This window comes from Pelmatolapia mariae, linkage group LG17 (genome assembly GCF_036321145.2).
Source record: "Pelmatolapia mariae isolate MD_Pm_ZW linkage group LG17, Pm_UMD_F_2, whole genome shotgun sequence".
NCBI classification, from domain to species: Eukaryota; Metazoa; Chordata; class Actinopteri; order Cichliformes; family Cichlidae; genus Pelmatolapia; species Pelmatolapia mariae.
The window spans coordinates 20607110-20621879 of record NC_086242.1 but is presented as its reverse complement, the minus strand read 5'-3'; the positions used below and the strand labels follow the sequence as shown (position 1 = coordinate 20621879).

At 38.0% G+C, this 14770-nt stretch overlaps 1 protein-coding gene and 1 pseudogene across 3 annotated transcripts in view; one reads left to right on the top strand and one right to left on the bottom strand.

Annotated features, from left to right (window-relative positions):
• The window catches only part of LOC134615929 (NACHT, LRR and PYD domains-containing protein 14-like), an 851239-nt pseudogene that overhangs the window by 302984 nt on the left and 533485 nt on the right, over positions 1-14770 (bottom strand).
• Positions 1-14770, top strand: part of LOC134615993 (leucine-rich repeat-containing G-protein coupled receptor 5-like) — a 46163-nt gene that overhangs the window by 7869 nt on the left and 23524 nt on the right. For all 3 annotated transcript variants that reach the window (XM_063460741.1, XM_063460740.1, XM_063460739.1), the window contains exons 2-4: positions 5936-6007; positions 7939-8010; positions 10137-10208. In XM_063460741.1, coding sequence (XP_063316811.1) covers positions 5936-6007; positions 7939-8010; positions 10137-10208 — 216 coding nt within the window. The remainder of the gene's footprint in view (positions 1-5935; positions 6008-7938; positions 8011-10136; positions 10209-14770) is intronic.

The following is a 14770-nucleotide window of genomic DNA, read 5'->3' as shown; positions in this document are numbered from 1 at the left end:
CATATGTGCCTCTCTTTCTCCTCCAGAAAAAAAAAACAACTCAGAGAAAATATTCAAGAGATTTAAAGATCTTTTGGAAAAGATTTGATCTGGTACTTTAAATTTACAGTATCAACAGTTTGTTGTACTTCAAGGTCCAGAAAAAAATCAAAGATCCTGAAAGAGTTTCTGGGAAGTTCATAAAGTATTAAAATTTATCTTCAAAATATTTCAGAGTAATTCAACATTTTCCTTAAATTCTTGACTTTATGCACTTTATTGCCCCAAAAAACCTACAGTTACTAATCTTTATTAATCAATCCAATCAAATCCAATTCAACTCTATTTATAGAGCAGAGCAAACACCACAGTGCTATAGTGCTCTCCAGTTAAAAGACAGCAATGAAATACAAATAAAAAAAAATATTTAAACAAAAAGAAAAAAAATAACAGTAAAACATGTTTTTTTGTTTATATTCAAAATACTTTCAGCTCAAACATTTAGAAAATTCCTCCCCTATTTAGAAAAATAAGATGTGCTTTTAAAAAAACAAACAAACAAAAAAAAACCATTTTTAGGAACTTATTGTTATAGAAATGTACAAGTTCTAACTTTATTTTTGTAAAAAGGAGCGGGTTTAAAGGCAGATTGGCATGATTTTACATTGTATATGCAAAATATCTTCAATCATAACTTAAATCTTCTTTTTTTTTTGCAGCAAAAACATTCAAACTTTTCATAAATCTCTTTAAATTTGTTTATTTTCTTTCTATTATCCATTAAATAAACATAATTTTGTATATATTTTGCAATAAAATATATACAAATATATACAAATATAAAAAAAAGTATTTAAACAGTCTAATTTCTAGATATACTTGATTTTGAATTTATTTGTAAAATATTTCACCATTTTTAACTATTTTAAATTGAATTATTATTACTATTATTATTATTAGTAGTAGTAGTAGTAGTAATATTATAAAACAACAATGATAATAATAATATCATTGTTGTTTTTGTTATAAATTCCATAATAACTTTGTTTTCCGGTATTTGACAGAAACATTGACTCAGAGTGCACAGGGAACTTGGCAATTTCAAAATAAAAGCTCTGGCCTTCAGTCAGACAACAAACACAGTTTGTAGTTCCTGTTTATGTTTATACTGTCAGTCATACTGTAGGAAGTCATGTGGCATCACAGGGCTCTGCCAGCATGTTAATCAGTGCTGGATATGTACTTATTGTTAAAGCACAACAAGACCTGCTCCCATTGTCATCATCTTCATTGCAAAGTCGTGTGTGTGTGTGTGTGTGTGTGTGTGTGTGTGTGTGTGTGTGTGTGTGTGTGTGTGTGTGTGTGTATTCTGTGAAGGAAATCAAAACATACGACACACTGTTTTCTGTCTGCTGCTTTCAGTCAACTTTCTTTCGATTTTGAATCTGTATGGCAGTGAAAACAGCCTCTGGACCTCGGTCATCAGTGCTTTCTAAATAAATGATTCCACCTTCTAAATATGCTGCTTTTCTTGCTGTTACTCTGAGTGGAACATTTTTCTATGATGGCGTATTAGATAATTACAATAATAAATGGTAGAAATGATTGAACTGGTGAGGCGGTGGGTGTTGTACCGTGGGTTTTCTCTCAGTGTGGAGAAGAAAGAGTCAATTAAAAAGAAAACATAATGTTTGCTGTGTGAGTCTGTAGGCTGAGGTGCAGTGTCAGCACACCCTCTGGAACAAACAAGCAAGACTAAAACTATATCATTGTGCAACTATCTCTTCATCTGCAAACCTTCTTCACTTTCAATAGGAATCTTACACACATGCAGATTTATTCATGTACAGTACAGTCACAACAACAACGACAACATCAGTGACGGCACGCACAGCGACAACACAGCAGTAATTCCTCTTTTCCATGAGCGTCTACAAGACTCTACTCGGTTTAATTCGAGTTTGCCATTACAATTGAGTACCAACTCAATGTATGAGCTCTATGAGCTGGTGCTATAGCAACGCAAAAGTCCCGTTACATCATTTTTGTGCAACATAAACACAAACACAACAATCGAGGAGATCAGGGCGATTGTACACTGACTGCTAAACCGGTGGTAAGGGTCTGTTTCTCGACATTAGACCACACTGTTGGTTTGCGTGTAGCTCTCATGACTCATCTAGTGATATCACTTCCTGGCAAATATTTGTCATGCGTTGTGTTGATGTCACAGTTTTGGCTTGATTCAGCTAGCTTGGAAGCCTGCCCAAAAAAAGTACCTGGTACCAGGTACTACCACGTAATGGAAAACCCTAAAAACCGAGGCGAGCACGTGTTCGAGGAAAGATATCTAAAGGTGACAATGATTGTTATGAACTGATGTTTTTGTGTTTTGTTGCAATTTCCTTTAAACAAGAAAAAACAAACCAAAAGTTACCAAACTAATAAAATTATCAAGTAATTTCATTAACAGCTTTTTCTTTTTCATGCTCCAGACTTGATCTCCGCTGACGGTCAGTGTCATGTTGCTGCTAAAGATGTAGTGGCCCTCCAGAGATCCTTAAGATGGTGCTGATGTGATAATATAATACGACAGCATATGGTGCTCCATGTCTGTGCCAAGAGCTAATGGTGATCCAGCAGCTAATGTTACAGGGGAGAGACCTTACTGTTTGATAATATGGAGATTCATGAAAGTAAAAAACTGTTCAGAAAAAATGTACTATTCTTAAAGTCGAACTTTTGTATTAAGTAAAAACCTTTTTAACTCATTCATATCTTCAGATTCCAATCTGCTTCAGCTTGTTTGTTGCAGTAGATGTTCATATTAAGCAACTCTGTATGTAAATGTAACCCTGAGAACCAAAAGGCTTCAGAATACTCTAATGATCAGGAACCTCCGAGACCGAAAAATACTGCCAAATGTGGAAGTCCCAAAACTCGCAGTTCCTCTAATGTCCACTTGAGGCTCCAAAAGTGAGTCACTTGCACACCCACCTGTAGCTCTACACACACCTCTAGCTATCGAAGCACAGAAGCCACACCCAGCTGCTGTTCCAACCTCTTGTTTATGAGAAGGAGCCAATCAGAAGTTGTCCTAACGAGTGAACAAATGGCAATAAAAACTGCTTCTTTCAGACAGTGGACGAGCTGAGGGGCTAAAATCACGGCTCATTATAAGATGAAAAAGGATTATTTTGAAATGTGAATCATACAAAGCTGCTCTAATAGAGTCCAAGTATTAAAAACATTTAAAGCTGGAAATAAGCAGCTTTAAGTTAAACCACATTTGCAATAATAAAGAAACACATACAGCAATTTCTGTTTATGTTAATGTTCCGTATGTGGGCGCATGCAGAGGCCTCTGCCTGACTAATGAACAGCCCGGTGTGTCGAAGCATGCTCACACGCAGCCTACACGACTACATATGTATCTTTATGAATGAATGAGTGAATGAAATGTGCTGGGGTTTTGTGAGTGGCAGTAAAAGCCAGTCAGCCATAACGCCGTTAGTCTGCTGAAGAGTAAAGGAGCATTCTGCTAAAATAAGGCTAAACAGAGGCGCTCTGTGTTGTCTGTCTGTGCGACCGGACTACCTGTGGACACACATTAACAGGCTTTATGGAGTGTTGAGAAAGTTCCTTAACAACCGGTGTATTCAACCTGCAGACACACCCTCTGTGTGTGTATGTATGTGTGTGTGTGTGTATGTGTGTGTGTGTGTGTGTGTGTGTGTGTGTGTGTGTGTGTGTGTGTGTGTGTGTGTGTGTGTGTGTGTGTGTTAAAGACAGAGACAGTCTGTCTCGGCTTCCTTTCAGACCCGAGCCCTCCTGGAAAGACGCTACCTGCCGATAGTTATCAGAGAGCAGAAAATAGACGGTTCAGATAAGAGAAGAAAAGAAAGGAGGAAGAACGTCATGGCTGCACACAAACACAACATACAACAAACGGTGTCCCTGTCCCTGCAGCCAATCACAAGCACCGATGTCGGCTTGTTTTGACTTTGCTTTTGAGCCCTGGAGCCGTAAAAGTTCCAAAAATATTCACGACAGATCCCCAAACGTGAATTGTCGAGCAAAAAATAAATAAATAAATAAAAAATTAACCAACATACTGATGATTTTTTTTCTGTTTCTGCAGCCTTGCTAGTAAACACATGAGATCACATTCCTGACATAGTGTTGAGGTGTGTGGACGCACAGGTGTGTATGCGTGGGTTATGATAGTGATGTAGTGTGTGTGGGGTTTTTTGGTTGTTTGTTTGTTTCTTTTCGGTAATTCTGTGAATGCGTTGTGTCCTTATAATCGGATTGTTTCTCTTGTAGTCATTTGCTTCTCTTTGTAAAAAAATCTTTGGGTCTCTCCTTTAATTGTAATTTATTTTTCTGCGTTCAGTTTTCATCTGTTTACAATTATTTTGTGTCTTAATGAATGATTTTCCTCTTTATGTGGTAGCTTTTTTTCTCTTTCAGAATGCCCCAAATGTTTTTGTTTTTGTTTTTTTTAATCAGCCTTTGTGTTTGTTTATTTATTCATTTATTTTATTTTCAGGTCCATTTCACTCAAAGAAAATACTTTTACTGGAGGCTTGTTTTATGGTATTGGTGTTTGGACAAAAACTTTAATTAAGACTTCATAACATCTGTGTGTGGGTGAAATGTTTTGACTCGCCAATTTAAATTTAATTAAAGTCTAAAACTACATCTTCATTAAAGTCTGAAGTCACTTCTCCAGGCTCAGGCTGAAAGTTGCTTGGATGAGGGATGAAGCGTTTCTCCCACTGAAATTTGTGTTCAGGTGAACTGAATCAACCTCCTTGGATTTCCTTACCTGGGTTATTCATCACGCACCAAGAGATTAAAAGTTATTGATATTAACTTAACAAAATAGCTTTAGCAAACACGAGTTAAAGCAGCTAGCAAGCGGTTGGACTAAAGCTTTGTCTGAGAGTGTTTATTTAACTGTAGCGCATAAATCTGAAGATCAGAATACAGAAACCATTACAGTAGATTTCTGTCATTATGAGTCTTTTTTAGTGGGAAACAACACAGATCTTTGTACAAATCAGAGCTGTCACTAGTGATTCAAAGTTCTTGAGCTAAGATAATGTGAAGGAACAGGGAAGATAAAAGTGTTTGAGTTTGGCTGAGGTCACTGTGAGCAAGCGTGGAGGAGGGAAACCTGCTCCTTTCTTTCCTCCTGCTCTCCTGCTTTCAGTGTTTCCAGTAATTTCTACTCCTGTCTTGTTTCTCACTCAGGTGTGTGTTGACTCATTCCTTTCACCGGCCTTTAAAGAGGCGGGAAGTCCTGCATGGGTGTGTTTATGTGCTTGTATGTCTAACTTTGTGCGTAGGACACTGCTACACTCATGTCCACCTCCATGTTTTTACCCTGAACTCTGCTAGACTGGATTTGTGTGATTGAAAATGCAAAATAATCCTTTTTAATCTTATACTGGGCCTTCGTGCAGCTCTTCAGTTCAGGTCTTCTGTCTGAAGTGATTTGTTTTAGTGCTCCCTATTAAAGCGATCATTCTTCTGATTGGCTCCCCGACATTTACGGGGGGACATTAGTTTGGGTTCAGCATGAGGGGTCTTCACAAATGTGGAAATATATGCATAACGAGGCTCCCAGAGGTTGTCAGACTAAATGTTTTTACGTGCGAAGGGTGTTGAATGGTTCCTGTGTCTGAACATAAACAGGTCTCTGTGGTTCTTTAATAATTCATAAGTCTAAATTCTGTTTATTTTCACCGTGTGTCATTATTTTTACAGTCAACACTGATTCATTAATATGTATTGGATGACTTTTTATTAGTTTATGCTCTGTTTTGTTTCTGTACTTACAAATCCAGGTGTGTCAGTCACGTCTGAGCCAAAAGGTCAGATGTGACTGACTAAAGCTAAAGATAGAGCGACACTAACAGTCTCTCTCTCTCTCTGTGTGTCTCTGCAGTGATCTCAGTATGAATAATCTGACTGTGTTATCCAGCGGAGCTCTGTCCAACCTGCACTTCCTGGAGGAGCTGTGAGTCACACAAACACACGGTCATGTTTTCATCACTTCAGAGGGCCTTTACACAACCTGCACTTATTTCCTGAAGACTTACTTGAAGTCAGTGTAGATTCAGAAGAAGTCTTGCCGTTTCGAAACAATGGAGAAGATTCAGCATATCTCACAGAGATACAAGTGCAAGGTGACACGATGACACCTCTAATAGCTGCTCTAAAAGTAGAAGCCTCTCTAAAAATGGTCCAGAGGTGCACGAAAAGATGACCTTGAACCAACAATCAGGCTAACTTAAATCAGGCTTGTAGCTTTTAAGGACCTGTTCTCAGAATCTCCTCTCCACACCTTGTATATGTTTTCTTCTTTATCATCCTTCAAGTCTCCACACATGATCAGATATCTTACGAACTCTTGTTGGTGGGCGATGGACTGAGATGGATGAAAGTGAGGGTGTCTGAGCGGGCGTTGAGCTCATGTATCTGTGAGGAGATGATATGTAATCCCATCTCTCCTCACCTAGCAGCCGCCACGTCCTGTACGAACATTTCCTTCAAGCTGGGGAGCCGAGAGACGGCGAGGCTGACCTCACAGGGACCTGAACATGACTCTGACTGCTGTTCTGCTCTGCTGCCAGCTGTGTGTGTCTGTGTGTGTGTGTGATATTTGTCACCGCAGCGTGAGAAACGTCACTGCGGCGATAGGACACCGCACAGATGCATGCTGGGTGTACGCAGACTGGCTGAACTTTGTGTGGCCCCTGAAAAACATACAGACCTACAGGACCCACTGTGGGTCAGTGTTTTGCTGCTGGGTTGAAATGAAAGCACCATGTGTGCTGGAAACACGGATCCCCAAACACACCTGATGTCTGACTGTTAACTTGTCTAAAAGATGATGCTCAGTGCAAGTCTTAAAGCTAAACTTGTGAGTTTTTGGAAACAAATTCATCAGTTCATCTTGCAGACTGTATCCAAGCAGCTCTAAATTTTAATTGCTTAGGAATGGCATCTTCTAAAGATGAGATGAGATGCTGTCATATTCAGCATATAAGATGTCAAATTTTTGCATTAAACTCGGAAACGTTTCAAAATATTAAGATAAATGTAGGTTGCAGTAAACCCTGGAAGCTCAAGGATTTGCTGTTAACATCCTCACCTGGACTGTGTTCTGACGTCCCGTCTGAAGAAGTAAAACAACAAACAACAGGCTCAGTATTGAGGAAATACCCACGGCGGAGTATGAGTGCTACATTAGGAATGAAAAGGATTTTTTTTTCATTATTATTATTCATTTTGAGAATAAACCCAAAATTTTGAGATTAAAGTTGAAATGGTATTTTGTAGAGAGTATAGCAGCCGTGGCAGCTGTTTGACTTGAAACAATTTTAACCTCCATATTTCCACTTTATTCTCAACATGAACAATAATAATTTATTTTAAAACTATGTTCTTAATGTCTAATACTCCTTTGTAAATACCTCCACCTACAACAGCAAGCACCAAAAGCACTAAGGGCCCACTGCCAAAGTGTAAAAGAATAGTAAAAGCGCTCTTTTTGAGACACTTTGTTAGCATGAATGCAGCGGCTTTGATTGGTTGGCGCTGTAATCATCTCTGATGGGGGTGGACATGCTGAAAGGTGATGGTGGCACGAATTTTTCGTCTTCATCTGAAGTTTACTTGGAACACTGAAGAGGACACCTTTTCTCATACATGTTTCATTTTCATATTTGGAGGATGTTTATAGGCTGACATGGTGCTTTGGGGTCACCCTATGTAAAAGATATTCATGGCTGTCCACAAAAAACATTCACTTTGGACTCCTCATAGAAACATTAAAAAATATTTTTCATTTGTAAACACATCCCTCATTTAGTTCATTTTTATGCTAATTTGGCCAAAAATGATCTGAAGTCAGTAATGCTTATAATCTCTCTCTCTGTGTCTCAGGCGTTTGGCGGGAAATGATCTGACCTTCATCCCCAGAGGAGCGTTCACCGGCCTCTACAACCTCAAAGTGCTGTAAGTTCACACATATTTCCTCACTGGCATGATGCCTCAGCAAACATGCACATTTTATGATTGTTATGTGAATATGTTCCTAAAAGAACATCCTGGTTAAACACTAAAAAAAAACATTTATTGGTTTTTGGTGTTTAACCTAGACTGTTTAATCCCATTATACTGTCTCTGCTTGGGCTATTTTTACTGGGCTATTCTCTACCTGTATTAAGATCTGTTCCTTCAAACTTGATCTTGACCTTTAAACGTCCTTTGAATTTGTAAAGATTGGCCAAGATGCATCAGAGAGCTTTATTGTCATTGTGCAAGCAATGAAACTGCACTGGAGACTTCACACATGTTCAAAGATAAATGGGACTGGAGTAAGATAAGAGCTGTATACAGTTTACATCGGGGTGCATAAAGCATCAGTGATAAAGGTGCGATCTAACAGATTACGATTGTTTAAAACTGATAAGGGTCCTCAGAAAGATAGCAACTCAACCCCACCCTCTCCACAACCCTCACCCACCTCCTACCCCCCGGACACACACGCACGCACGTACACAAACACTGGAATACTGTGTGGTATGTTTACTGGTGCTAATCATTCACAGAGACACTTTGAAGATTTCATGTGTGTCTCGGTTTAGTGCACAGTTTCTGCAGTTTGGAACAACACTTCTGTTCCCTGTTTACATTTTACACATTCGCCCATACCAACACATTATTCTGTTGTCTTCCATTCTTCTCTCTGTTCATTTCTGGGTCAGTTATTATTTTCTATTTTATTCATCTGTAAACACTGGGACTGTTGAACTACTGTTATTGCAGCACTTTATAGTACTGTTTTTATAATATTTCTAAAAGCTACAATCATGCACATTATTATTCTTGAAACTTGGTATTTGGTAAAGCATTTTTCTACTCAAACTGAGCACACAAAGTGCTTTTTAATTACAAGCCTCATTCACCCAATATCATACACATTCATGCAATTGTTTTTTTATGCCTATGCACCTTGACACACCCACTCACACGGATTAATCAGGGACAACTCAGGGGTCGATATCTTGTCCAAAAAGACTTTGACATGCAGGCTGAAGTAACTAGAGATCAAACATCTCACCTCCTGATTGATAGAAGTCCCGCTCTTCCTCCTGAGCCACAGCTGGCTGTGTTTTATGAATGCACGTTTCACATTTTTTGTTTTATTGTTAGACTTCATAAAATAATTGGGATTGACCAACACAGAAAGAAAGCAAGAAAATAAGTTTCCAGGTAACACAGAAACTTCAAGAAGATTTACAAAACAAATTCTGTAATAAATGGAGTTCCACAGGATTGTGCACTAGGGCCTATTATATTTTTATGGGCCAGTAACTTCTACAATCTAAAGAGCCATTTTGAGCTAATTTTTTCATCCCCAAAATCTGTAGGGAACCTCAAAATATATTTGAGTCTTGTATTGAAGCCAACACAACCTGACAATATCAGTATTAAGTATAAACATCTTTGTATTCATAGAATTATTTGGTACTTTACAGATATTTATCTGGTATTTAACTTTGCTTTTTCATTTCATTAACATCATGTTTATTGTTGCACTTAATGGATTTTGATCTAAAAGAACATAACCTATCAACATAAAAAAAACATGCAAGCATATACAAGCCAAAACAGAGTAAGCAGTCTATTTTTAGTCACTCTGCAACCAGGAGCATTGGCAGTGAAAGCTGCAGTTTTGAAAGGCATAGACCATATTTTAGATAACACAGAATACATGTTTGTTTGCTATGCAGATGACACCCAGGTATGTTTATCTATGAAGTCTGATTTATTACTTAATATACAAACATGTCTTGAAGAAAAGGAGGATATATCCTTTAACAAACCAATATTATAAACAAAAACATTTTTAAAAAATCACAACACAACACAAACAAGTGTAAAATAGTTATTCACCACTTTTAATCTTTTTCCTTAATTTCCAGACTTTATGCTAAGATTACTGGCTTCTGATTATCCTGTAGATATACATGCGACTCTAGTATTTCCCAAAATGTGACACTGTCCTTGTAAACCATCTTTGTGTTGTTTTGTTGCGTTTAACACTTTTTGTTAAAGTTTTGATTGCGTTTTTACAGGATGCTTCAAAACAACCAGTTGAGATCTGTTCCTGCTGAAGCCTTCAACAACCTGCACAACCTGCAGTCACTGTGAGTCACATTTCACTTTGGGTTTTTTTTAGTTTCATGTATTATATTATGTTAATTCTTACTTTATAAATATACCATGCCATTTTACTGACCACACGTTTTATCTTTTATAAATACTGTGTATTATTTTAGTTTTTCTTAAATTCCTTTGTGTGCTATAATCATTTGTCTTAAGTAAACCTAATTTTGAATCTATGCTTAATATAACTATACCTTTAACCTAACTTTAACCCCAAGTTAAACTACACCCTCTGTCTTCGTGCTATTGATGTATCTTATGGGAACATTTGTTAAAATATGTTTTTAAGTCCATGTGATATTAAAATGGCTTAATTTCCCTACAAAAAATGAATAATACACATATAGACACACTAATCCAGCGGTCCTCAACCCGAGTCGTTTGGTACCAGGCTGCGAGAGTTGAGGCTCGGGTGTGAAATTCATGGTTTTCAGGGTTTTTATCGGTTTTTATTGTTATTTTTTTAATCATTTTTATTGTTAACCCTTTAAACCCTAACCCGTCACCAGTGACGGTTAAGGTTTTTAGCAAGAGTGGGCAACTCCAGGCCTCGAGGGCCGGTGTCCTGCAGGTTTTAGATCTCACCCTGGGTCAACACACCTGAATCACATGATTAGCTCATTACCAGGCCTCTGGAGAACTTCAAGACATGTTGGGCGTTTATCAATATGCGTACTTGTGCGTACTTGCGTTCTCGTGTACTCGTGATACGTCATCAGTCGGAGACCAAGTACTGTTCCAATTCGAAGTACGCATCAAGCCGAGAACGCGAAAAAGTCCCGGATGTGTTCTCGATCCGCCCGTTTTATCGAGCATGCATCGGTGTGGACTTGGGACAGCTATATATCCCAGAATGCATTTCGTCCAAAACTCAACAGCGGACTCCCGGCACATCGTTTTCAACCCCCCCCCGCTCGCGGACGTCTCACTACTCAGGTTAAACAAACCCCAGCAGCTGTCTATAGTATTGAGTGTCCACTAGAATACAAATAAAAGCGTTCTAACATCTCACCTGCTTGTTTTTATTAAGGTATGTACACGTATGTACATGTACACTATTTTTATTAATAGAGGTTTCACTACTGAGGTTAAAAATGATATATAAGTCACTTAGATCACTTCTAAATGTTAATGTTTGGTTTATTTCAGTGTTTTATTTGTTCCTGAGTAAACCGGTTTGGCTGTGATTAAAGTTAAGCTTCATAACATGTTACTCACAGTTAAATTAAGAGGGGACGGCAGTAAAAACTCCGGACCTGTGACATCATCACGTACGCTGGTGTTCCAATTGTACATATCGCGAGTCCGTGCTCGCGTTCTCAGCGGGTACGTACTCCCGTGCGTTCTCGGCGAGTACTTACTCACCGAGAACGCGAGTACGTACTCGCGTACTTGGGCATTGATAAACGGCCGTTGAGGAGGTAATTTAGCCATTTGAATCAGCTGTGTTAGATTAAGGACACATCTAAAACCTGCAGGACACCGGCCCTTGAGGCCTGGAGTTGCCTTCCCCTGGTTTAAAGGGTTAACTCGGTTTCCCTGGGTCTTTGAATGTGTTATGAATAAATCTTCCTTTTTTTTGTACCAGTACTGGTTTTATTTTGCTGTATTTATCCGCGACAGCTTAAAGGCCGGTCTGTGAAAATATTGTAGGACATAAACCGGTCCGTAGTGCAAAAAAGGGAGCGCTGTGCTAATCCCTTCGTTTCATTTTACTCTTTGGTGGAAAGGAATCTGTCTCACACACACGGCTCAGTATATTAATGTATGTAGTGCAGCAAGTTTGTTCTCTGAGCCTGATAACACACAGTAATTATACTGAAACTGTACCTCTCTCTTGCTGTGTGTGTGTGCGTGTGTGTGTGTGTGTGTGTGTGGGGGGGGGGGGGGGGGGGGTATAAGAATGGAGACGTCTGAGTCTTTCTGTTGGTCTAAGGTCTCTCTCATTTATCTAATGGACAATTATGTGAAGTCCTGTCCTTCTCTTCTCTCTCCATGTGAACAGAGGAACTATTGTTAGGATGGACATACTGTGAGCTCTCTCTTTATATCTACAGATCTTGCATGTTTATGTTGCACAGCCTGCAAAAGACCTGTGAGTTTTCTGCCTGAATTCAAGACAGCAAAAGTCAGTAAAAGGGAACTGAATGATATTCAGTAACTTTTTTAAATTAATATTAAACTGATCAATTAGAAAATTAAGACCAGGCCCTTAGACATCTATGTGCCTCAAATATCCCCACACCCAATCAGACAATCACTGAGTTTAATCTGAGCATGTAGCATTAGCAGAATCATCATTATAACAACATTTATCCTATATGCAACATCTATATCTGAATCAAACTTCCCTGATTCAGAGCACAAATCAACAGGTGTTAAAGGTAAGATGTTCCATATTGGGAAATATTACAGCACTGTCTATCAGATTTTATTCATATTATAAAAAACAGGAAAAGCTATACCAAGTCTTTATGTATTAGAATATTCAAAAAAGTTGTATTTATATAGAGCTAAACACAACAAATGTTGCCTCAACCCCTAAATTGTTGTGTAAAGAGGAAACCCCAACAATCAGATGACTCAGTTTATGAGCAAGCACTTGGCAACAGTGAGAAGGCAAAACTCCCTTTTAACAGGAAGAAATCTCTTACAGAACAATGCTTAAGAAGAAGCAGCCATCTGCAACCAGCTGGGGTGAGGGGAAGGAAACAGAACAAAAGACACACTGTGAAAGAGAGCCAGAATTTAAAATGAATTAGGTAATGATTAAACAGTGGTGTATAAACTCATGAAGAGTGAAAACAGATGAGTGAAGAAGAAGTGGTCAGTGTCTATTGCAGCGTAACTAAGAGAGGGTTCAGGGTCACCTGATCCAGCTCTGCCTAACAACCTCTCTTTGAGCAACACAGTTAAAAATCAAACAGGGTGGTAAGACTGAAAAAAATGTTTTGATGCTGTAACATGTGTATAGAAGTTAATTAACACATAAACAAGACACAAACAAAATAAAATGGACCTTTAAATGCTTCAGTTCAAATAATTAAGCAATTATTTTTGCGTCTTTGCATTGTTTAATACCACTGCCTAACAAATGTTCAGTCACTCACTTATTAGGGCTTATTATTTTTGATTTTCCTGCTTTTTGAGAGCTGTGCCTTTGTCCGACTCACAAAATCCACACAATCACACTGAGTAATAAGTGTGGTCATTAAAATACCTTCATTTGACCTGAGAGCCAAGATGCTGGTTGAGTGGTGCTTGAGCAGCCTGCTGATCATTCCTTTGCTGCTGGTCAAACACTTGATTTCTAATGTTCCTCTTGAACAGCTTCAAAGTGAAGTGAAGCCTTCAGTTTTGCATTTTGAGTCTCTAAACATAGAGCTTTTATTGTACATCTCAAAAAGTAGATGTTTTCTGTTATTGTGTGAATAATTTAATAATAATTTAATCAGTAAAAAGAGTTATTAGTTCTAAAGTGTCTTAATTATGTAACTATAATGCCGCATTTGGTTAAAAATTGCAGAAAGGATTTGCTGGGTTTTTTGTACTTTTTATTAAAAATGAGAAATTAGTATGTTATCTGCCGAGTAGAAGTCGAAGGTCCCGTCACTATATTTAGTCATTGTTTTTGTTTTGGTTTTTTTGTTGTTGTTGTTGTTGTTGTTGTTTTGTTGTTTTTTTACCATTTTTTTTTTAGTAACTACATTTTTTTGTACTGTATGTTGTTAATTTCAAGAAAAAAGAAAACTCTTCCATTTAAAAGGCTGTTTATTAATTTTTATGTTCTACAGTTGATTCAGAAACGTTGCTAGATTTCTAAATACCTCCAAACAGAAAATTTAATTTTGGAGCCAACCCTAAATCTTGTCTTGGAGCAGCTTGAAAACAATTCTGGTCCCTAATTTATTGTTTAAACCAATCTGGGAATCTATGGCTATCGTCCCGGTCTCTGGGGACAATGGCCAATAGTTTAAGATTTCTGATGTTGCTATCTGATATCTGGAGCTAGCTAGCCATCCTTTCCTATGTGCAAATATTATATGATCAACGGGTTTTGAAATTACCTCTCGTTTACTGGCAAAGAGCAAAAAACTTTTAGTACCAAAAATCTTACATTCTGCATATTATATACAGTTATGTGTTTGCAGCAACAGTCTAGCTAAAAAAATCCAACCTGACTCATTGGCAATATGTATACAGAATTGCTCTGTGAAACTTTTTTCTTCTTTTTTTTTCGCCTGTCCCGTTTGGTTCTTTTGCCATCAGAATTATTGTCTAAAGGCAAAGAAAGATGCCCAATGGATTTACTTTACCAAATGGACCATCCCGGCCTTGCCATATTGGTCTATTTGATTCACTTTTGCTTTTAATGTTTATTTTATTTTATTTTCACTTGCTACACATGGGACAGACTTGACTGGGGGAAAGAAAAGGGAGAAAGAAAGAGGGAAAGAAAAACAGCAGGGAAGAGGAACGTTGATAAAGGGCAAAAAACAAAAACCAACAAAACAAACAGACAAAAAATACATATATCAATCAC